The 25831-nt window shown below is 42.3% G+C and overlaps 1 protein-coding gene across 6 annotated transcripts in view; it reads right to left on the bottom strand.

The window, feature by feature from the left end:
• Positions 1-25831, bottom strand: part of LNX1 (ligand of numb-protein X 1) — a 138084-nt gene that overhangs the window by 25222 nt on the left and 87031 nt on the right. For 4 of the 6 annotated variants that reach the window (XM_075752155.1, XM_075752154.1, XM_075752157.1 and 1 more), the window contains 3 exons: positions 10248-10489; positions 8482-8637; positions 2844-2999 (listed from right to left, as the gene is read on the bottom strand). In XM_075752155.1, the coding sequence (XP_075608270.1) occupies positions 2844-2999; positions 8482-8637; positions 10248-10489 (554 nt within the window). The remainder of the gene's footprint in view (positions 1-2843; positions 3000-8481; positions 8638-10247; positions 10490-25831) is intronic. The other 2 variants (XM_010304117.2, XM_010304118.2) reach the window with 1 other exon arrangement.

The following is a 25831-nucleotide window of genomic DNA, read 5'->3' as shown; positions in this document are numbered from 1 at the left end:
CATCCCTGCTGTGGTGGGCCGCACGCCCTGTCTCACTGGTAGCATCCCAGGCTGCCCCGTTTTCTTCTGGTTTTGGTACCATAGCTGAGGACTGGGTGCTTGGCTTGTGACATCCAAGGAAGTATTTTTTTTTACCTTCACCTATTGGAAAGGCAAGATTTCTCAGGCAATCCAAGGCACACAGTAGTTTGCCTACCAGACCCCTCTCCTTTCATCACTGTTTGACTCTAGGAAGTAGGAATGACTGGCTCTTACTGCGATATGTCTGCATTAAAACCACAGAACGCTCAAGGTGTCTGGAGGGAAAGATCTCTGCTGGCCTTGGCAATCTGGGTGTGGGGAAGAGGGACTAATGGTGGGCAGGGGTCCTTTTTGTATTTATAATGCACTGGGCAAGAGTATCCTCTTCCAAACCCTACTTTTCAACTGGCATGTTTGCTTTCACAGCATATCATTAATAATTTCTTTCCTTCTAGGTCAATTAAAAAATTAATCCCTATTCAACAATGAGCAAAGTTGAAGTAAAAGCACCAGTGAGTTTTCTAGCACAGTGTATCATCCTTCAATTATTTTGAATCCCCTATGGATGAGAGAAATCTTTTGAATTTTTTGTGTGTGGGTCCAATCCAGCGCTTATATGAAAAACCTGTAAGTCAAAAAATTAAGTGCTAATATTTTTTTCAATAACTTATTTTAGAAATGAAAGTACAGTGACTGTTACTGAATAGCGGTAAAGCGTTAAATGAAAATTAACAGAGCAGTATCAGAGATAGAACAAATATTTTCTACTACAGAATTGACAGAAAACAAACCAGCAAGGCACCAAAACCTTTTGGGAGAGAGCAAGGGGAAAGAAAGAACAGGAAAATAATGTTAAGAAACACCATGCTGCATCCCTTACCACTTCTTTGATCATATGTTCTTCGGGGCGGGAAGCTGTCTTCCTCCACGTCTGTAAAAAGCACCTACTGGTAGCACAGACTTCGACTTTGTGGTTTTACACGGAGTTGACAGGCAATAAAAGTCTATCTAGATAACTATACAGCCTTCATCAACCTAATATCCAAGTATTCATTTAGTTCATACTCCTGTAGTAGCACTTTCTGGGCTAATACCAGTTTATTTCAGTTTTGCACACAACTTTAATGTCTCAGGAATGGAAGGTGCTTTATTTTCCCCATACTCCTCTATTTTCTGAACATTATTTGCCCAGCTTGTAACTTGTTCGCTTCTTTCTAGCCTAAAAGGTGGATTCACCCCATCTAAATCCAGGCCTCTCAGCCAAATACATAATTCGGTGACCTATTTGCTCTGGCTTCCTTTATAGTGCATGGACACCCAATTGAACCCACTTCACTGCTAAATCACCCCTGGAGGTGCTAAACTCTCTCCACTGCTATGTAAGAAGAAAGAGGCAATTAACTCTGGCATCTCAGTAGGGTGCTTAAAGTCAGAGGATCCAAGTACTCCTCAAAAATCACCAAGAGACTGATACCTGCATCAGAATAAGCATGCACATTTTACACTCTCAGTGTGGCTATAAGGGTATTTATATGTAAAAATGCAAATGATAATCTGGATCCCCCAGATCTTCTCTGCACAGAAGCAGCATAAATACATTTCTCAGTGTAATTTGCAGGTTACCAAAGCAGTCCTGTAGCAGAACTGCTTCCATTTCCCATTGCATGATGATTCATCTCATGTCCTAACAAACCGTGCTTTTTGACTTAAACACTCATTCTACCATACCTTGTTCTGAAAACTTTTCTAAAGGAATTTTACCTGGTTACATTTCTGGACCATGGAGAACTGTGGACTGAACAAGGTATTGACACTCTCATGTCATTTCAGTCTGTAATTATCCCAGCGCAAAATCAGAGCAACGTGGCAGTAAAGTCTCTACACTTATATAAGACTTACATATATCTTTATATAAGGTATAAACTTATATAAGTTTCTTTGCATCTTGAACAATGCCTTAACTGGTTTATTAAGTCTTGCTCACTGACTTTCAATATGACGTTATGCAGATTCTTTTAGAGGAATTTTTAATACCTAATTTCCTTTAAAGTATGCACTCTACAACAAAACAAATCAAAACAAAACAAGACACTTTACTTGCCAGTCTGCAAGTGACTAAGGTTTCTCTTTTCATAGTTAGCAGGATGTACTTCTTCATCTCTTGTCTTAATTTGATTTGTGTTCTTTATTGAATATGATTAATAAATTGCACCAGTTTCTCCTCTGATTGGCCAAGCAACCAAAATAACTCCATGATCCCTTAATTTCTGCCCCCTTCATTTAAGACTTGCCTCTTATTTTCACCCCAGACATATACCTGGAGGTTTCTATTACCAACAACCTAGACTGTAGTAAGTGAAAGGCCAGTGCCTATTTTGATAAACTAACAATAAGTCTGACAAACTAAATGTGTAAAATAAACAAATACATGGGTTTTGAGCCAAAAAATTCACGATCACTTTTTCACCAACCAGTCTGCATACATTGTGTGCAATTTGATCAAAACCTACCATGCCTGTTTTAAGATGATGCCGTGTCTGGAAAGCAATGTCTTCAACTTGAATTTTTCTAATGTATATACCATACCTAGAAGAGGTGGACCCAGCTGCGTACTGGCTGCGTACAGTGAATGGGGCCTCAGCAACCTAATTTAAGAGACTCCAACTGGGTTGAGGGCTTGTACCATTCACATATACACAGCCTGTTGTGAGGCTGGAGCATCAGTTTGCACAGACCCCATTTTCCAGCCCTTACACTCTTAGAGTTTTCTGTTCTCTTTGACCAGGTTTTCCAGAGCAGGAAAACCCAGGAGTATTGCATACCTTTCTTTACCATTTTATATTTCCAGTCCTTAAATATCGAAGAGCTGCTGAATCTAGAAAGAAGTAAACTTTCTGTCTTGTTTTTGGTGATTCTTGCAGGTTTTCCCACAGAGTGTTGTGGTTTTGTCACCGGGGGTTGCATGGAGCATTCTGAATCTGTCAATATAATAAAATGTCATCTGCATTCAGAAAGATTGTGTGTGCTTTTTCCTCAAGCAATATTTTCCTTATATTAGTGTGCAATTTTATTGATATTTTCATGCATCCCATCACAGTAACAAGTAACATAGGAGAGACCAGCTTTACACAGTAAACTCCAGTTGTCCGGTACGATGTAGGGCACTGAGCACTCATTAATACAGTGGCCATGAGACTACAATAAAACATTTTAAGTATGCTTAATATTTTATCCGCACAGTTTATAATACTTAATGGTTCCTTCAGTGTTCAGGTTTCAGCAGACATCTGTGTGCACCGTGCTGCCATCAGGATAACTTCTGCTTTCATTCCCAGTATCCAGTGTGACAAAGCACTGTGTAATGTTTGCTCTGGAGTCCAGATTAATCAAAGGTCACTGTAAACAAAACTAGTGTCTCAGGTTGCAAGTCCTTATTTAGATCAGAAGGTCTGACTGATGTGAGGTGCCAGACCACTCCCACAAATAAGGCTATCCGCAGGGACACACGTTTATTCGTCCCGGCACCTGGTCACTAGAATTTAAACAAAGCTTGTGTAACCTGTTCTTGGAAAATTCTTGCGTCTGTGAACGTCACATGCACTTGTACTAGTGTGGGACTTCGTTCTGCAGCTCCCCCTTCCCAATTGATTTTCATTTATCATTTCATTCTCCCAGTGGTTTGCCATCATTTTGATTTAATGCCTTCCATTAATTCTCCAGGGATGCTGGTCTGATGCAGGGGGGCAGGTAGAAGGCAATGCCCGCTCTGATGTCTCCTCTTGCTTCTGGACATTCCTCTCACCAAAGGACTCCCAAAAGAACTAAAATAAAACTGTTGTAGAGTTGAATGTGTCTAAAAAGAGTTGTGGCTATCTCATCTACAGCAGGCAAAGTTTATCGGTCTGTAGTGGAGGAAATGCTACAGATCCAATCTCTTTCTTCTGGAAATTGCCTGGCTCTTCGTCCTAAAGCGGAGTGCTTTGAACCAGTCCTGTAAGATTTCCAACAGCTGTTTGGGGACATTGGAACTGCAGCTGAATCAAAACTGGGGAAAACAGAAACAGCGTGGGATTCCTGCAGGGTGCAGCCTTCCTGAGACGAAAGTTTGGCTGCTGCTGTCTTGTCCTGGGGCTGGATAAGCCACTTTCTTTTCTGCATGTAGAGAGCCTTAATGCCATGAAATGGTTGATACCCAGAGCCATCTGTGTCTTACTTACTTACCTTCTTTTTCTTCATGTACCTTTCCCAAACATTGAACTATTTATACTATCTATCTTATATATATGTATAGACAATACAACAGGGCTCAGACTGAGTAGTAGGAGTGAGATACGCCCATACAACAGGAGAGTCTGTTCTGTGATCCTGCCAGTGCCTGCCAGGGCTCCCTTGGTCTTGACTGCTGCAAAGCAATAACAGATGGTAGAACTGCACCCGCCATGAGACTAAGAAGAATGAGTTTGACTTTGAACAACGTTTGACATCCTCAAGGAATCATAAATTCAATTTATTTTACAATGACTTGAATGCAAAATGGAACTGATGAACATTTTTGAAAAATAGCAGCATGGCTCTCTTTTACTGTAAAACTGCGTAGATGTTTTTGCAATTGCATTCCCAAATTCTTTCCTCTTAAAACATTAGCTGGTTTACTACTTGTATTTGTAGAATAGTTGGAGTGAAGAGTATATATACAGTTTCTCTTGGAAGTGAATTTGAAGAATGTCATGCCAAACTAAGAACACAGTGATACAAATAAGCATAGCAAAGCTGGAGCAGTCTTTGCTCAGAGATATTTTATCATTTAAGTAGATTGTCAAGGTCATTTACACTAGTAGACCCAGTCAGAAGATATTATATCTTAAATGCGTCAGCGCCGGGAGGATGTCCCTGTCACCTTCCCTCACTTCTCAGAATGAAATGATCTCTTTTAAACTTTCCTAACTTCTACTTCAGACCTGGAAAGCTATTTGTAGCTGTAAGTGCTATTAATGACATTACTCTCAGGAAGATATCACAAGCTTGGGTGCTGTACTACAGACAAATACTTCTTTGCATGTTATTAAAATTATGAAATTATTAAAAATGAGACATTATTAAATTATTAAAATTGAGAATATCTTAATGCCTCCTTCCCTCAAACATTTTCTCATCAGTGTGCGCACTTTTCATTCATTTCTAACATTTTCTTTGGTTTGGACAAGGAACAGTTCTTTGCCAAAAATGTCACCAAAACGTTTAAACAGAGGAACAAAGACAGCCTGAACCATTTAAATCCAAAATGGGCACATATGACATTGTTTAAAAATATCAAACCAAAGGTTGCAAATGGAAATCATGAAGTAATCTTCACAGTGCAGGACTGCTACTAGCTCCAGCTATAAGATAGCGTTGGACTGTAACTATTTCTCTGCTGTAATTATTATAGAAACACATTTGCTGTTTTACATCATATTTTAGATTGTCCCTGCATAGCAAAGGAGTTTTCCAAAACCAGTACTGCATTCAGCTTCAAGTTAGGCAGAGTCATGGTTATTTGAATGTTTTTTCTCCCACATCAGGAATAATTATTTTGTCTTGCACCCTCACAGTCATATTGCAGCTGAGCATTGGCCCAACAGACATATCGGCTTCAGATTAAAGGCACCTACACACTCTGCAGTGCACAAATAGTTAATTTAACATCAATGGTGCTGATGCTGAGGGTCAATACATAGGTAAGTGCTATGGTTTTTGTTCTCAAAGCTCCTTTGACCAAAATACAGTCAAAACACATATTAAACAGAGACATCTGAACTAGGGTGAGGGAATTCTGAAACCTGGGAACAGATGGACTATAATACGTTGAGTTTTGCCAGATGATCTGACAGCTCCTTTGTCAACAAGACGTTATCAGCAAGGAGGGGTTATTTCACTCTGTGCCCACTGTGAGGCTGGCACAGTCTCAGCCTCATGCACTGACTAAGCCTGGTCAGGAAAGGAGCATCCAGAGAGGTGGTAAGGTGCCATACGATCTGCTGGAGCAATGAGGCATGGCTGAGGTGTGCTTTCAGGTGGTCCCAGGCATGAACCTGTGAAACTTGGGGCAATGCAGCAACAGGAACCAGTGCTCTCACACCAGGTGTGGGGACCTCTGAGGCCAAGAACCACCACCCACAGTAACACCTCCATTCCCTGGAGAGTGGAATGGCAATGGGGATACAGACATGTGGAGCTGCTTTTTTTCCATCAGGTTTGGGATGGATCTTTAGTGAGCACAGGGCAGAGCATACTGCAGCTATCCCTAAAGATTGACCAGCAACTCTAACCAGCAGTCCAACTGCAGACTGCTCAGAGCAGTTTCTTCAATAAAAGAAGAAAACATCCAGAACTGGAGAAGAAAACAAGCCTCCAGCTGGCAGGATGATGATAACTGCTACAGAAAGAAGTTTATTCATTTGCTCCTCCAACAAGAAGAAACAGAGAGAGCCTTTGAGATGCCATTACACAAAGCACCTGTTGCAAAGGACTGAGTAGAGATCCTTGTTAATGTTGTGTTTGTATGGCTGTGAGTTACTTGCTTGCATTTTTTAAAGACCAAATTCCAGAACTGTGTAATCAAAATGCATTCTTTGCATACGTAATTAATACAGTAATTTAGGTGCCCAGCTTCTGTGATCTCAAGCGGAAGAGTAACTGCTTATTAAGTAATTACATATGTACCTGGTCTTTCCAGTGCAGTGGAATATATTTGGAAGCTTACAGGCATGCTTGGTGCAGAGAAATGAAACCACAAGCAGAGTCAAGGACAGAATGACAATCTTGACACTGTGAATGGGGCCCTGAAGTGTTTGCCACCTCAGGGTCCCATTATATGTCCCTTAAAAAGGAGACAACAGCGTTTTTCATTCTGCTGGAAAAGTAAAGGCCAGTGGCATCTTCACACCTCCTTCTGTTAACATCTGGACTGCACTGTGATACTGGATAGGTACTGTTGGCATCCAGATCATCCTCACGCACTCTGGACACGAAACTGAGCTTTCAGTGGAACAATTAGTAATGTCAACTAGAAGCCTAGGTAGAAAGCAGTCATAAAAATGTCTGTGTCCCATGCTGAAGAGGTGTCTTTTGAAAAGTATGAACTTGAGACATGCAGAATTTCAGTCCAGCTGAAGAAGGGCAAGCTTTTGCTTACAATAGATTGAACAGTTGCGAGTGAATGAGAATCATATCAGTCTGCTCAAAGAGGGCTGTAGATAATTTACTTGCAAAATTTTACTTGGGGGAAAAAATATTTTGGACAGTAAAGTTATTAATAAACTTAATAATCATGTTTCCAGTCCAAGGAGCAGATTCATATTATTTTTATGGAAAAGGTTCACAATTTTGAATTATCAGGTTTTGTTTTGGCTACATCACCAAGTATGTGGACTAGGAGAGTAAGCACCAAGAACACAGTAACCTAGTGAATCTCTCTTGAAGGAAAAAGCAAATAAAGCAGAATTATTGAATACTATTCTCTGATTCATCACTTCAAAAATTATGCCTAAACACAGCATTTGGCAGCATTTTGTCCTTATTTTGTGTGGGTTTCAATGATAGCTTGAAATTCAGAGCAAAGGGAAGTTGGATATTTTGTCTTCTTAAAGCCCTGGGCATTTGATCTGGGAAGAGAAGTGAGGTGCTGAGGCACCAAGCGAAGGAATAATAAGCTCAGTGAAGACATTGGTTAAGATGATGATTCCCACTCTATCATCACTTCCTCTTGATGCATGAATGCTAATGTTGGCTTCGTAATTACAATCCAAAGCAATTAGTAACATTTGCTTATTGCTTTGAGAATGCCAAATGCTGTTACTGCCTGCCAGACCCCTCATCCTTGACATACGTCAGACAAACTTGCCTCTCCCCCCTGTGTAAGAGAAGAGCATTCTTACCTCATCACCTGCCTGACTGAGGTAATACAAGTCTGTCACCAAGGATCCCACAGAAGTGCTGGACTAATTACAGTACTTTGTACTTTCATATCACCCTCCCATTGGGAATTTCCAGTCCTTAACCAAAAGTCCTGAATTTCCTATAACGTATGATCACTGTGATCCATTTGCTTTAGGGGGTCAGACACATGCTGACAAAGCCTCTTGAACAAAATGATAGAGCAAATCAATGACAGCTCCAGTATTAGATCCCAGATGCCCAGATCCCACATCCCGCATGCTAGATGCTGGGCTGGCTGTAGCACGCAGGCTGTTACCAGAACAGTCTTATGTGAGGTCCCACACAACCAAGCAATATTCTTGCCTGCCAGTCACTAACAACTTTTTAAAGAAGAAAATAAGGAAAGATTGATTTTTCTGGTTTTTTTTTAATCACGCACAGCCTACCACATGAAAGGCATGTCAGTCATGGACATCCAGTTCCCACATGGATAGGGTCCCCTACCCCATTTTAAGTGATAGCACAAGGAGAACAAAGCATTACCTTCCTCTCCAGCAGCAGAGTTTCCAACAGTCTCCCTCTCCCGGTCAGCTTGGTTGGAAACAGCGCTTCCACTTTTTGTCCTTCGAAGAACACTGAACGCCTTGTTTATTTTTTTAAAAGATCTGCTTCTTATAGTGGAGCGTTCAAAATGTCGAGCTGCAACAGCAGGAAAACCCAAATCAATACAGTTCAGCAGTTCTGGGCTAGAAACACACGGTTTCTGCAGCTGACGGCATCCAACGGGACATAACATCAACAGCAAGGCTGCCTCCACTTCACCTTTGCACCTGACTCCAGCTGATACTCCAAGGCTGCACCCACCTGAATGTGGCTACAATTATCCTGCCTCTGTCCCACACCCCGGAATTGCCACCTTCCCTGTCTGTTTTGCCAGCCATGCACAGACATCTCCTGTGAGTGTAGTAGCCTGGGCAACAATAATCCTCAGTCAAGGCAGAATCAGCAGCGATCTTGTGAAAAATCCATATAAAAGGAAGAAGTGCTGCCCTTCCCAAGCTATGTAAGTTTGATACACACACACAAAAGCTTGAAGTTGTTAAAAACTCTTTTTGAAAAAAAAAAACCAAACCCAAAAAAACAACCCACACCATTGCCTCAAAACCCTGCAATGCTTCCAAAGCTGCCAACAATTTCATGCCAAAAATTCAAAGATTATCAAGTGGGAGGGACCAACTAAGTCACATCTTCTAACCTGGGTAAGGCAATAAAAAAACCCCAAACCATAGTATTTTCAAAACATGTCACTCTCTTTTCCATCCTGCTGAAGATATCTTCAGGGCTGTTGCTGTTCTGTCTCTTCAAGCTCTGCACGCTAGCTAAACATTGTAATCTAACACTACAACATTCCCTCAGACCAGACTGCAGCCTCTAAACTCAATAAAACTGGTGGGATTTAATTTCATTCTGGTGTTCTCTTCTTGTCCGCTCCCTTTCCTCGCCTCCCTAGCACACAAGAGGATAGCGCTGCTCATTTTCTAGCCTTTTTTCAGCCCTTCATTGTCCCAACATGCAGCTGGTGCAACACAAGATGGACTATTCGTTTTGGCTTCAGAGTCCTCAAATACCAGCTTTGAACTCACTGTTAATGCTTCCAAGTTTGCCTTTGGCCAGGCCATGTTTTTCAGATATGACACTCATCAGAATCGGGCACAGTATCACAGGATGAAGGATCAAGGCAAGGTTTCCTGTTGCAACTTGTCTCTGACTGTGATTATCTCAGCAGGACCAGTTTCTCTGAGCTGCACCTCCCTGGGAGGTTGGCAAACATCCCCCAGGCTCCCAAGGCACTTCTTAAGATTTGTTTTCCTGCAAATACTTGACAACTGGCAAACGCAGTTCCCAACAGGGTTTTGGGTAGGTGCCCATGACAGTGTCTATGGGGGTTACTTGGGCCACCATGTTTTGGTGAAGCCATTACACAGCTACACCATCTCCCTGACACATCACACATGCCATTTACTCTTCCAACTGAGCTGACTTGTCTAAATAATCTTTCTTAAGACCAACAATTTGCATGTATGCAGCTAGTCTGTCTTCAGCTTGATGCTGCCCTCGGGCCAAGCAAATTTGTTTTTCACCTCAAATCTATTGGGTCACTGAGTGCTCAGTTTGATAAGCCATGTAAAATTAAAGCTTTCACTCTCCCCTTTTTTTTTTTCCTTAAAGCTTCCAACAACATATGTTTCACAGAAAGCAAATGCTGAAAGAGGCCACCAGGCTCTGAAACCATCACTTTTAGTTCTTACTTCTGTTTCGGTTGCTGCAATGCAGGTCTCCAGGGCTGCTGCCCGACTGGCTGTCCTCTGAGGTGGGGCTAAAGGCCGGGTTCACCAGGCCTGGCTCATCTGTCATTAAGGCGATGGCTGCAGCTGCCGAGAGCTCGGGGCCCAGGGCAGCTACTGCTAAGCTGGAGCCACGGTCTGGAGAGGAGTCTTGGGAACGCCTCTTCCGTTCCTTGGTAAGGCCATAGTGGGATGCTCCTTTACATCTAAGGAGAAGGGAGGGAAAGGGAGACATGATAACAAGTTGTATTTAAATGTTGCGTGCTTATGAAAATTATCCGGTGCCAAGGAATCGCTTGGAGTACAAACTGTGACGATCATGGTGGCCGATGAAACACAGATGCTTAACAAGAGGGGAAAATGCCAGTGCAATCATGTTATGCAGAATCAAAAAGAAAGAAAACTGTCCTTCAAAGTATCTGAGTTACCACGTTACGTGGAAAGACTGCTGCTGGTCAAGAAAAAACAAAACGCCGCAGCCTCGTGTGTAGTCTCATGTGTATAAATAGTTACTGTGGATGCAAGAGGACAGGAATAGCAGGTGGCTAATTAAGCCAGAGGCCACAGTCTGTAATTTCCCTCTTGCCTCTGGTCAATGAAAGAAAGCAGAGTGAGGCCTGACAGCTTCTCCAGGTCTGCTGGTGAAACAAAAGGTGCCTTACCCAGCCCTGCACCATGAAAAACCTTCCCGGTCACCAAGGTGGTCACACCAGGAGCACAGCACTGCGGTCGTTCATGCAGGAGGCAGGGCCTGCCCTTCAGGTAGAGGCCAATGCAATCAATGACGGGAGGGCTGCAGGCGGGAGTCGAACGCCTGGCGTCTGCAGGAATCAAGTCCCCACGCAGTGCCCATACAGACCATTTACTACTTGAACAGGTGGAAATGAAATTTCCAGCTCTGCTATTTCAGCTCATTTGAGACACTAAAACAGAAGGGTCGTTGCCCTGATGGAGGAAGAGGTTGTGGAGTGTCCCACTGGCCCCACAGTCCCGCCAGAGCCAAGGAGGGAGCACAGGGCTCCCACTGAATCACTGAGCCTCAGGCCTCAGACCAAGGTACTTGGGCCAGCCTGGGACTTTACCAGTTTGGGGAGCTCAAGACTGGTTCTAAAATAATCCAAATCCTAAATCCTGTCTCAATCTCCTCAGTGACAAAATCCTCTGTTTCTAGTGGAGACACACATGTTCCCAGAAAAGCTGAAGATACAGCATTATAAGAGGCAAATTACAAAGCCTGCTTTGAAACAACTTACTTGTGGTCCCAACTGTCTGCTCTGGATTCACTCTTGACAGCAAAGGCAGGACCATACATGGCATTTCTTCCTTAAGACTTATTAAAGTCACTTGAATGAAATTAAAGGTCGCTGTGCTGTTCATGAGTCAGTATTTAATTAAAGCTATAAAATAACTGAAGAGACAGAGTGGCCCAAGGACACAGCACCGGTGACTTTTCTCCAGCACCACTTCAGCCCAATGCCCACCCACTAGAACCTCATTCATTAAAAAAAAAAAAAAAAATCTGCCTTTTAATCGTGATCTAATGAGCTTGGCCTACTTTCAGTTACTATTATCTCTTTTTTCATAGCAAAGGCTAACTGATGACTTTCATAAAACTGCCCTGTAGGATGAACTCACAGAAATAGCTGCAGAAACCCTTAGGGATGGAAAGTTCTTCGTAATATATGGCATGCACAAAAGGCAATGCATAATACATACAGCACACAACGCTAGTGGGTTAAGTGTCAGAAAAAGAAGTAGCACACTGAACAGAGGCCTTGGAAGAGAAATGATTTATGGAAGCAGTTCCTGGGACAGAAAGATGAGAAGAGAATGAGTCAAAGAGCTCTCTATATAAGCTTTGGAGCAGCAGTTTAATTTCTCTTACGGTATTGGCTTTTTATGAGACACAATTGAATTAAAAACTTTAAAGCACAAAACTATGATTTACCATCATTTTACCTCATACTGCTTCTGACAACTTTCATCATAAAGAGGGAAAAAAAAACCAACCCAAACTGCATCATATTGATGCAACTGTGTAAGGGCTTTGTATATGCTTGAAGGTTTGAACGGGAATGGCTGTGGCAGAAATTATTTCTAAAGCCTTTCACAAGCAAAACGAGGCGTCTCAAAAGCAAATATTCTTATGGAAGTGAAGGTTGGTCAACTATTTCAAAAGACCAACAAAAAGGTATTTGGGGTACCTATTCCAAGACAAGACTGCAACAATAATCATGTAAAACAGAAAGGAAGAGCTCTCCTGCCTCCACTGCCTCCACTGCAGCAGGCATTTTCCTATTCCTTCCCAAAAAAAGAGGTATGACTTCCACACACACCCCCACCACCACCCCCTCCCAGCATTCCCCACCATGGCAGAATGCTCTCCTTTATATTTCCTAGGGAGCAGAGCCACAAAGGCCTTCCCCTCTTGCTGCCTACCTAAGCTTATCCAACACGGCATTTTGGGAACCTGTCCTTGACCTCTCCCACTTGCAGTAAGGTCACATTTACTAATTCAGCCTATGAATGCTCAACAAAATCATTAAAAAATATTCTAAAAAGCCAACACAATGAAATGAACAAAAAGCAATGGCTTCTCAAAAGCCAATCTCTGCCTTACAGAGATGCTGCAAATATTCAGAATATAAGAGATATTCCTACTTCACATTTTATTTTATATGCCTCTGTTTTCACCATGCCAGTAAAGTTTCAGTAGCTGATCTTAGACCATCAGCCTTGTGAATGGGTCCTCAAGCGCAGATCTTTTTTATTTTTGGCGGGTTGCATGAAGATGAGAAGTGGCTCTGCCCAAAGATTCCCAGCTACATGGATTGAACTGCCAGGTGCCCATCTGCACTTCACTATTAAAGCCTTCATTTTCTGTGGAAATCCTCACTCACTGCTGCTGTCTGAACTGCAGACACCCGGTTAGCACCATCAATCCAACAGCAATGAACAGAAGACAGCTACTTTGAAAGTAGAGAGGGCTGACACGGTTTAAGATGTGGTTTATTGGAGAAGACAAGTTGTCATGATACAAAGCACAAGGCATACCTTTCTAACTCTGCCAGAAATAGTTAAAAGAGAACCAAAGCTCTTCAAGTATGAGCACTGAAGCTTTTTCTTAAATAATTGTGGCAGGCATAAATGAACACAAATCAAGCCCTCTTTCTTCAGATTAGCACAGTGTCCTTGAAGAAGAAAAAAAAGTCCCAAGCACTCAAACTTGCAATAAAATCTGCAAAAAAACCCCAGCATCTCTTCACTTTCATTGTTTTCCTTGTGCTGACACCGCTGTGATAACAGAAAACAGAAGAGACGACTGTCTAAGTGGAATCATATTTATAGTGTCTCAGCTACATTTTTCCATATGGTTGGGTTTGGCTCCCAGAAAAGAGAGATCCATAAAACAGCTACATGCCAGTACTAATTATCTCTCTCACTGTGATTATTAATCAGCTGCCTGATTTACAGCTGGAAGAGCAAGATTAACGTGGGCCAGTCAGAAAGCGAACCCAACACTGTCTGGTGGCCAAGGTGAACTACAGATTTATGTTCATTCTCAGTTGCGTCGGACAGCGAGTGCATCCGTGCAGCCGTATGATACCAAAACAATTTGAAGGCCAAAACGGAGAGACATAAACAGACATGAATAATGTGCGTTGTACAGTTCATGGCATTAAAGTAGTGTCACCAGGTGCGTACAGGAAATTCAGAAAATAGTTTCTTCTGTTTGCACGGACTCTTTTATGAAGCAGAAATGTGTTGTCCTAAATCCTAGCCATATGAGCTACCCACTGGGCAGTGATAGAGCAGCGGTGGCTGCTGAAACTTCACCCAGGGCTGCAATTCTGGCATCAGCACCGGTGGCTGCAGGGCAAGCCTTGCCCCGTGCCCTGCTCTGCACACGAGGGAGGCTCTGCACTCCAGGCTTCAGGAGCAGCACGTCCCACGTGCTGGAGCCAGGAGATCTAAAACCCCATGGCCGCCTTAACTCAATCCTACCATTTGTAAAAACTCTCTTTGGTCAAACTCAAGGCCAACAGAAACATTTCCACTTCATTTGCAAATTCAAATGAAAGCAGTGGTTTGAAAACAGCGATGTGTTTTCTTTGCAGCATCCCTGACTCACACAGCAAAGGCAAGCCTGAAAATGAGGTTGACCTCAAGGATTTCTATTAGCCAGGCTGACACAGGGGCAAAATTTAAACAAGGACAACTGCATGGATTTTTTCACTTCACTTCTAGTGATCTAAATGAAAGAATATCACAGGCAAAAAAATATATGTATATATTTATAATGCATTTGCTCTTTTAAAAACTCCCTGCTTTCTATCTGTGTCACTTCACAGGCTATCCCTCTTTCTCCCTGTCTCACACTTGACTGCCTGGGCAGGAAACTGGAAAAAACTGAATCTAGAGAGTGACAGTGCTGTTGAGCCAGGTCTGGCACAAATAAACAGAGCAGAACCTCTCCCTGCCCAGTTCCAGCAGTGCTTTCCCAACCTCACTTCCAGCACATTCATATTTTGGTGCTGTTTTGCTATAGTGCAGCAGCAGCGGACACATTGTCTGAGTGCAATTAAGAATAATGTATACAAAGCACTCAAGATTGCCCAGCAGAAGAAAATACTGCATAATGGGCTGTCATCGCTGATAGGAAGCTAAACCCTGATCAGGGTAGACAAGTATGTTTCAGCTATGCCCACCCTGCAAGCAGTCTTATCCCTATGTAATTTGGGCTTGACACAAGCCAGGACCAGAGGTACCAACAGTGTGTATCACAGTCTGACCCCATCACACAAACTCTCCCAACTGCTGTGGTACCCCTGAAGTGATCCAGTGGAAAGGCTGATGGAGAAACTGAAGGTGACCAGTAAGGAGCATCCAGGAGGATAATCTGGTGTTTATAACCTCACTTGTGGGACCCTGGTGAGAGGCTCCTGTTGTGTCTGGGAAGGAAGGGGGGGGGGTTGGAGAGGTTGACTCACAAGAAGGTGTTGGCAGTTCCTGCCCCACAGGAACCATTTGCACCGTGTGTACATCAGCAGTGCCTGTAGCCCAAACATAACCCAAATACCAACCATACGGGTTTCAGGCCAAACACCTAAACTCTAAAGCTTTCTGAAACTCCGTCATGAGGGAGTGAACTGACTTGATCAGTTCTCAGGCAGCGATGACACGAACTCTTCGGATCTTACTTCCAGACCAATCATACTGGCTTAAGAGGCCAGAGCCATCAACATCTTCAGCAGTGAAGGTGACCATTATCCTGCTGGTCTTTACACCCAATGATGTATCATCCTTGCTTGGAAATTTGGCTTCTGTGAATCCCGGTCCAATGTGCAAAATTCCTTCTTTTGCTATATATGAAAATCAATCCTGGAACTGAGTGCTTAACTGCAATTCTTTTTCATTGGCAATTCTGAGTTCTTGCAAGGATTAACCACTGCATGAATGCTGCATATGAATAAAGCTTCATAAATAAGTACTTGATTTTTTTTTCCTTTTCTGCATTTTATAAAGTATTGTGTCATGTCAGGAGCGTTCCTCAAGCTACTGTAATCACCAGCTACAGCTAGAAAGGTTCTGCCTACACTAAACCTTCCTCAATATTCATAAAGAAGGGGATAAGCCGTCTAAAAAGCAAAGCTTAAACTCCTGGATTACAGTTTCCAACCAACATTCTCTGAAAGTCAGGCTGCAAAAGCCTTGTCTAAACATGCAACTAGAAACAGGCTGTTCTCTGCACCTGTGCTTGAATGCCACAGTGCCAGCAATTTCTAGATGCTCACCACTGCTGTTCTGTGCGCTTTGTACCCTGACATTGATGCACTTGGGTATCCTCTCCCTCATGATCTCCCGGTGTCAGAGGCTTCCCATCTTGTTTGGGGGAAAAACATGCTCATTTTTCACCTAACTTCAGTGGGAAATTGTCCAGGTTACTATTACTCTTTCACTTCAATAACCCTATAAACAAAAGCCTTTTAGAGACGGCTTCCTGACACCTGGGGCATCAGGGCTGGCTGGGAGGGAGGCGTGGGTCAGCGGCTTGATCCCTGCTGCCTCTGGAGGGCTGAGATGAGCGATTCCATCCTACATCTCCATAAACACCACTCTTTTCCATGTCAGCACAGAGATAGCTATGATAGAAGTTCAGATGAGGCAAATGGCTTCTCTGTCTAGCTGTCAGAGAGATTTTCTCATGTCACTTGCCCTCTGTTGTCAACCAGAGCCTTTTGCTAAAGTATAAACACATAGTAGATTTAGTGGTTCTATATTTCTGCATTACTACTCTATAAATATTTATAAAGGTCCTCATAACATTTATTTCTTTAAGCTAAAGTTATTTAGTTTAAATACTTTCCCACAAGATAGGAAAAAACTCTCAAATATCCATTTTTTTCAGTTTAATTTCTGCATATCCCTGGTATGGTTCCCTAAGGTTTTTTCCATGCTTTTTGTTTTAATGAAGCCATTGTAATTCAACAAACTCCGGAATTACCTTACTAGCAAAGCCTAAAGTTGTGCTGTGTCCTATCTGTAAAGATCTGACTCCAGGGAAGGCCTGTCATTTTTACAAAGTTTTGCACTATGATGCTGTCAAACAAAATATATTTGTATATTATATAAGGAACTTGTGCAGGAATATCCTTATACTTACACTTCCATGGCAGCTACTCTGTACAAATTCGGGTGCATCACTAGAAAAATGACCTATAGTTCCCATGGATTAAAAAAAAAGAATGGTTTTCTAAGCATATGAAGAAAATATAAATTGAGCGTTGTTTATAATTACTATGTTAGTCATCAGCTATAGTGAGGAACTCCCATTCCTATGATTTGGTTGCTGAGAAGGAGGAGCAAGCATGGCTAGCAATTTTGGTACAGACCCTTGAAAGTATTTTGCATTGGTGAAGAATGGAATTGCTGTTCAGATTTCAGGCCCCACAGTTCCCAAAACTACTGACAGACAGGCGGGGCCAGACACAAATTGAACAAACATTCAGTGGAATCCAAATCCCCTTTTTAAATTTGACTGTTCATACTGAGGGAAGGGAGTAATCTCCAATTTTCCTAGTAGTTTTCAGGAAAGTTGAAAGAACTTGGAACACATTTTTATTCTTAAATAAATTGTAGAGTTTAAATTTCATGTACAGGCTACCAAAGTGTCACATAACATGTCGTCATGTTTAAGATTTTTTTCTCTTTCTCTTTAAAACGCAGAAAGTTGTATTTCAACCACCATCATCAGCTTCTATTATGAAATCTTTTAAAAGGCCCATGAACTTCTATCATGGGAACAGGGAATTGGGAGAAATAGGTAAACAATACTTGTTGCCTGCAATTGTGGGCAAAAATCATGACTGGGGTTATTGTGCAATGATCCCAGTTGTTGTTGGGACTGTGTACAAATTGTTGGTCCAGATCATGTTCTCTGCCTCCCCTGACGCTTCTTCCAGGCCGCTACTCTGATTTTGAAACTGCAACCATACTGATCTCTCTTCAAGGTTCAAGCGCCATTTCAAGTTCTAGTCTTAAGCCGTTCAAACAAATTACAGCTGTCTTACGTACAGGGAAATGGAGCTGTAAATTGCTAGAGACAGATGAGATGGGCAAGTCAACATATGGGCTGGAAATGCCAGCTTCTTTTATGGATTAGCACAGCTTCTGTATCGTGCCTAACGCAACTACTACTTTAGAGAAGCCAATATTCACAACTGAATTTTTGGCTTCGCCCTCTGCTGCCCCTTCCCCACCTGTACCCAAGCCACCAATGCTCTGAGAATGCAGAAGGGCATCAGCAGCCTGTTCCCACTGCTCACGTAAGGCATGGTCTTAGGTCACTGCCTCAGCTTCTACCTTTTCAATGCTGCCTTTAAACGTAATGCTCATAGAGAACAAGTAGCCTTCGAGCCACAAAAATGAGGAATTAACCAGGGTGAAAGACTTCAGCCAGCCTATTAATCATTATTTGCTCCTAGATTACCATAAACATACATTTTTAATCACAGGGAAGTTACTGGCCAGAAGTACAGAGCCAGAGGAACCTTGTGTGATGCTAAACAGCAGCAATATTTATTTATTTATACTGAACTTACTCAATTAAATACTGAAGCTCCCCAAGAGTAATCTACATATCTCATGCAATCTACTCACACCAGCTGACTCTGACAAGGAAAACAGAGAGCAGCACACTATCTCTAACTCTTGGTAGGTGCTCAGTTACTGACACAGCAAGGAACCTTTGAGTAGCTGGCTAGGAGATTCAGAGCAAAATAAGAGGGAAAAAATAAAACACACGGGACTAGCATTTTTGAGCTGGTGAGAGCCTGCAAACTTTGCTGATGGCTTCTAGTGCTTTTAGCATTCAACATAAAATACATCATTTAAATCCACTAATCCTGTTCAAGTGCTGTATTAAAGTCCTAAAGTACTAAAAACTCCTCTTGACTTCAGCAAAGCTGGGGCTTGATGAAAACTTTACCAGGTGCTTTCATCACCTTCCGGAATTGCACCATTTTCTACACAACACACTTAAAATCTTCAGCCTTCCCCACTCTTGAAGAAGAGGAAAACTCAAACATTGTTTCAAAAGAAAGTGAGTAAACACAAATTAGAAAGACCTCAAAGAGGTTTCTTCATGGAAAACTTGGGTACTTATCAAAACTTGTATATTCTTTCATCTACAAACGGTGTGCACGAGGGAGCAATCACATGCAATGTGTGTCAGATGGGTATTTGGAAAGTAACGTAACACTTACCCTCAACAGCTGTCAGCTTCATGTCTGGTTTTCAGGTCCATCCAAGACCACTCAAAGAGCAGCACTAGTATGCTGCAGTCAATCTTGACCACGGATTTTGCCTTATACTAATGAAATAATAATATAACCTTTTTACAGTAGGAATTCAGATTGTATGTAATGACACTGCAGCGGGATCGTTGAATATCTTCCTCATTTAGAACCTTAACTGAAAAATGAGCCTAAGGAAAATCACAGCATATAATATATACACAAAGGCTCAAAAAATGTTAATGCTTTTAAAATCAAGTTATCTGTGACAAAAATGACAAGTGCAAGGACAAAGAAGTTCTTAAGACATTGCAGTGCTGTACCTCATAATACAACACAATCTAATACACTGCATTTTTCAAATTATGTAGATACACATGTAATTAACATTAAGAATAAGCATTCAATTTGTTGATTCACGTGTTTTTAATGTTTATTGCTCAGTGTTTTGATCATCGGATTATATTCAACAGGTATAACTAGTCTTCTGGAACTTAGTATCTCAGCTTTGTTTTCCCCTCCTCCTATCCCCACCTATACTATAAAAACTTTACGATGCAGTAAGCAAAATATGCTTGCAATGGGACAAAGGGTTTTGTTTTTTTAACAAGAGTGACAGTATCAGCGTAACCCGATTCTTGCACCTACAAACAGAAGAGCCTGCCAGACAGAAACTTTGTATTTACACATACTTAGCACACATTTCTTTTTAAAATAAAACAAATTTCAATATCTGCTATGTCACAGACTCAACAAGCCAGCACTGAGAGCAGGTTTGAGGTTTCTGTTGGCACAAAGCAGTAACACACACACATAAGTCGCTAGATGCAAAACAACAAAAAGGGAACACTGCATTCAATTTCAAGGTGTTTTCAACCCAAGACTTGGGTTTACCAATACGTTCTCCACCAGAATTTGAAATCACAGGAAACAACGGGGCTGCAGTCAGTACATAATGAATGCTGTCTTTATACTCTCTTATTGATAGAACATGCTAAGAAGTGCCACCCACAGCTCTAGTTCTGGTAGCACTTGCCTGACCTCAGTGACCCAAAAGTCACGTAAGGTCACTTTTAGGTCAGCGTGGGTATCTAAATTACATCACTAACACATCAAGCTCTGAAAACCTACTTGTTTCCTCATGAGGAACGTCAGAAGAACGTGGTCTCAGCACACCTTCTCAGAAGTTGAAAAAGCACAGAGATCCCTGTCAGATGCCCAGCAGAATGTTGAGCAAACATCTCTGCCACCATGACTAAGTAGCATCTTAAGATGTCACAAATATTTCCCGTTTTAAAAAGTAGTTCTCCTGTCTTATCTAATCCAATGTCTCAGTCAACAAAGACCCTGAATCAGTCCTATAGGAAGTGAAATGCATGTGACTCATGCATCACTGTGTCTTAAAACCCTAAAGCAACATGGGCTCCTTGTAGGGGTGGGGAAGGAAGAATACAACATTTCCTGGTGTATCACAGAGCTCAAATTCCAGGATTTCAGCCTAAATGAGTGTTGACACTGGCTTAAGAAGTACATAAGTCACGCTATTGACTAAATATCTGATTACACTAGTTTTTTTATGAATATAACATACCCAACAGTACATTTTGCTAGAGAAACACCATTCCAGCTTCTGCTTCTCCTGGCTCTGCAATCTTCTCCTTTGCATGTATGGCTGGAAGAGCATTGATCAGAGGGATGTTATGAGATAGTTTTCAGATCAAAACTCCCCAAACCCATTGGACATGCAAAAATCTTCACTGCTTGTGGTTTTATGGGTTCTACCCAGTTAAATCTGAGACATTTCTGTGAGATATTTCACCCTCCCATTAAAATAAACACACATTGTAAAAGTATTTAAAGGCTCCAGAAAGTCCATATCCAGCTACAGCACAAATATGGTTGGAATGTTGTTTACAGTCTTCTGAAAGCTCACGTGGTAGGAAATGCTCACTTATGCTGTAAAAATTGTGTAAAACACTTTTTTGGAATCATCATTTTTTAACAGAACTATCAGAAGTACTTATAGCCTGACTATCTAAATCTGAAAAAAGCCCAATACACTCACCCTTCTCCCCACATAGCTACCTACAGGCAGTGCTGCACTCAATATCACGGAAAGCATCCAAAACCACAGCAGTGCAGTTTCTGTCCTGTTGTACATGGACCACTGTCAGCTCTTGCTTAGCAAAGGAGGCTGATGGAGCTCACACCCTCACACCTCGGTTTTCAGGACTGCTCTAACCACTAAAACTCAGGTCAGGTTGGGGTAAGGCTGGTCTCTGCTCCTCCTGCCGAAGCTTATTCAGAGACATGGATTAAACAAGAGGGAGCTCAATGCTATCATCTCCAAATGAAAAACTGCCACCTGGGGAGGGAAAATCTGAGTGCTGTGTGGTTTTTCAGTTGAAGTCAGGAGAGGTTCATAAGAAAAGGCCCTGTCCTTTGTTAGTCATTCCAGTATCTTGGGGGAAATGTGGCAATACCATCTAGGCACACCAGCCCTTCTTCAGTCTGAAGCTGAGGAAGTGACCTTAGAGTGTTCAGATACAGGTTGAGAACCTCTCCGTAAACTTGTGTCTTGTTTTCTTAGACCACCAGGATATAATTGATGAATCAAGGGACAAAATACATAAACTAGGGTGGAAGCAGGAATCCAAACCTGAAACCACTTAATTGCAAAAGATGCCTTCAGAAATGGGTACTGTATTACCAACAACACAAAATGGATTTCCCTCACAAAGGCAAGTAGCATAGAATCATAGAAGAGCCTAGACTGGAAGGGACTCTGAAAGATCATATGGTCCAAACTTTCATGGGAAAGGAAGCCTAGATGAGATTACCTAGCACCCTCTCCAATTGCATCTTGAAAACCTTAAGTGATGGGAATTCTACCACATCTCTGGGGAGGTTGTTCCAGTGAATGATTTTTCTCACTGTAAAAAAGTAGGAGAAGGAGAAAACAACTTTTACACCGTATCTTACTTTAAGCCCAAGTTGCTCAGGCTGCTGCTTCTTCTTTAGGTTTCCTAAATCACTTCTGCTCTCCCAGATTTTATGCTATTTTTGCATAGTATAAATAAGAAAAAATGTTTTTACTGTTTCTGGGGAGTATTATTCAATTTATTTAAAAAATATGCAGGGTAAGAGGCAGGCATACTGTCCTGTTACAAAACACATTAACTTACGTACTCATCCTACTAAAATACAGGAAACAAAAAAACCCCCCTCCAAAATGTTCCTCAGGAAGCTGCTTTTTTCATTCCCCTTTTATGCCACTGCAGCCTTAGGAATTCCAATATTCAAACTCTAATAACTATTTTTGCTTTTGAAATTAAAATATAAACATCCTGCATGCAGCAGGGCACCTAGAACATGGTGGGCAAACCTGGGCAGCAGGTTTGGAGAATTGAATCTTGAGCATGAGCTGCAATTATATTCCCCTGGATAATCCAAGACGGTGGCCTTGCCCCTGCTGTCCTAGGAGAGGGCACATCCTGCTTGACCTTGCTGCTCCCACAAAATGGGTCGGGGCTGCGGTGCGAGAGGCCGCTTTGAAATGAATCCAAACCGCGAATTCTCTGTGACAGGTTGTGACTCAGCCAGGCTCCGCGCCCGAGGCTGTTCCAGCCCAGGCTGTGATTTTGTTAAAGTCACAATTTAAGTAGACTTGGGCCTCTTTAGCGGTGATGATGGACCCCCTGAAGGAAAAGCAAGGTAGCATAGGAAATGATCTCAATTCATTATCGGCTGTGAAAAGGGGATAATTACATCTGTCTTCTTGAAACCAGGATGACCCTGGTCCTGCAGAAGGGAGGTGGCAATCTAACCTCCAGCAGTGTGCTCATGCCATGCCTCATCACCTGCTAATTTTCACAGCAAAGGCACTACCCACATCGTGACACAAGGTGACCCAAGCTGTCACGAGGAGACAGCATCTCCAGCTGGACATCTACACTAGCGTCCAGTGGGCAGCAGCATACTGGGGGCATTGGACATGTTGGCAGCCCAGATTCAGACATACATAAAACAAATCCTACTTGCTTCATGTAAAGATTACCTCAACAGCCTGTCAATGCAGATGGCTCATCGAGCCAAACTGAACAGCTTTATAACACAGAATAATCTTACAGCTACGATGAGAAAATTTTCTCTGGTTCCAAAATATTCGCCCCAGCCTGACATGGACATTGAGGATAAAAAAAAATGAGTAGACAGACTAAACAAAACTGGTAGTACATTTAAATATTTATATTAGCAATTGAGATGTGGGTCTCTGTTTCAGTACTTTTTTGCAACGCCTTGGACCAGTAGTTGGTAGTTTACCTATCTCCATCTGGTTGTACCTTCTGAGGAACTTCCTTAACTGCCCCTGAAACAAGTTTTCTTCCTGAAGGGCAAAGCCAGACGCTCAACACAGTGTTTATAAGGGTGCACTATGGACGGAAAAGGAGGAGGAGGAGGGAAGGGAAAGAAATACCTAACAATTTAGTGACTGTAAACAGAATAGCCTCATGCAAATTATGTTCTTATTTCTTTAAAAGCTAATAGAAGATGCTACAGCATCACGTAGGAGGATTTGTTAAGTACTTAGATACTGGCATTAAAGAGACCTTCCAAAACTGAGCACAAACTGCTCTGCAAAGCCTAACCACATCAGCCTCCAGAGATGGTGCTGCTTCCTAAGGGGTTGTTGTATCCAACAAGAAAGTACATGATTACTGTAGTGGTTGTAGAATGATACCTTAGCCACACTATGTATATTATGTGTGTAGAAACACACATCTGAGAATAGCTTCCCTGGAGACATCCCTGTTCCAAAGTAGGAGCATTCACCAAAGAAGCTACCCTAGAATAAGAACAGTACTATCACTTCACACCCAACTTTATTATGGATTAACTTCCTTGTGTGCTCAAACCATCTTTCTGGGACAATTTCTACTCTTTCTTCCCTGGCCTTTCTTCTGTGCAGTGAATGGAAACTGTGGGAGCTCTCAGTGCCGATTTTAGGTGGTGGTTTCCCAATGCCATTGCCCTCTATATCTCAGGGCTCTGCATCCAAAGATCCTTTCTTCACACTAGGTAGTGGCCATGTATAATCAAGGTACCAGTAAAATCACAGCTTATTTTTAAGTCTACAAAGGTAGCTGCCCATTTCTTTAGTCCACAAAGAAGCAGGCATAATGAACCACAGACATTCGTGCCAATGGACATAAGTAACACAGGGAAGTGAATCAAGAGAACATTCTGCTACTGGGAGGAAAATGGATTTTTTTTTTTCTTTCCTTTGATAACTTGTTTTCTGTTAATTAACATGTTAAAAGTATCATTTTAACACTATTGTCCTAATAAAACTTTACCTCTAAAGAAGCTCTCCCAGTTCAGTAGGCAGACTTTTCTGGCAGCATCCTTAATAACAGAACCTAATTTCATAAAAGGTGATTAATTTGATCAGCCATGTCTAGCGGTGGTTCAGGATCAGTTAAGAGACCATATTGTCCTGTAGTTCAAGCCCTGGAGCTGTGTGAGAGCCAGGGTCTACCCCTCAACATGCCACATCTTGAAAACAAGTTACAGGTTCACTTTATTTCATGTGTAATAAAAAGTCCTTAGGGCTTACTACATGTTTGTTCAATGTCTCCCACAACACAGATTTGGCTCATTTGTGAGTTCTTTAAACTACCGTAGCACAAAAAAAGCAATAAGAATAAAAGCAGTCTCATAGAGCGCTAACTGTAGGAATGGCACTTTTATTCCCCATCAGATACCTCAGCATCTCCAGCAAAAAGGAGAGAGGGGAATGAAAATAACAGACACCTATCTACCTTCTAAAAGCACAAAAGATGTTGGGACTTGAAACAGAGCTCTGGCACTGAATCCAAGTGTTGCTAAAGATGCAGAATCATGGGTCGCCCGAATTTCTGTGCTCAGCCCTGGACCTGACAGCTCACCATTGGCTTGCAAGGGCAAGGACCATTTATCTTCAACGTGACTATTTCAGAAGACCTGGAAGAAGCACGCTTTGAAAAGCAGTCAGAAGGGAGGGGAGGATAACATTAGCAACTCCTTTCCTGGCACAGGGGACCAGAGGCAGCACATCTGTTCTTTTTGGAAATGTCAGAGAGGAAAAAAAGTGCTGAGGGAGTTGTCATTGGCAGACGGCACAATAGGTGATTTCGCACAGTCATAATCTTTTCTTGAAAACACTGCTCAGGAAGTCCAGGTCTGACTAACTGTACAAATAGCAAACACCACTTGAAAAACAGACAAGTGAATTATAAAATCAGTTAGGATCCAGCTTCCCTGTTTGTCTCTGACAAAAGAGAGCACAGGCGTGTCTCAGCGCAGATGCTGCAGCTGAGGTAGCCCTGTATCAGCCCTCTCCTGCCTGGTCACAGCCACATCCAGGGAACGTCAGCAGGAGGACTTCAGGCCATACCCATGGCTCTACCTCTCTCCCTTCGTCTACCCCCTTTGCAAGCTGTCCGTCACAGGGAAGGTCCATGCAGGGCCAGTCATCCCGTCAGCACCCACAGAAAATAGCGAAACGCTGTCCCTGGGCTCTGCAGGAAGTCACGCACCTTCGGAAGCAAAACACGATCTCAAGGTCGTGTTGAAATCCTGCTGATGTATGCCCACGCAGAGAGCCACGGCAGTTCTCAGGTTGACACGGGCTGCCTCCTGTCCTCCTTGGTGCCCAGGGTCTCCCCAGGCAGGAGGATGTGGACAGAGGGAGGGAGGAGTGCCATACGGTGC

Source organism: Balearica regulorum, chromosome 4, assembly GCF_011004875.1.
Source record: "Balearica regulorum gibbericeps isolate bBalReg1 chromosome 4, bBalReg1.pri, whole genome shotgun sequence".
Taxonomy (NCBI): domain Eukaryota; kingdom Metazoa; phylum Chordata; class Aves; order Gruiformes; family Gruidae; genus Balearica; species Balearica regulorum.
Note: the sequence above shows the minus strand (reverse complement) of the source record. Positions and strands in the feature narration are given on the sequence as shown.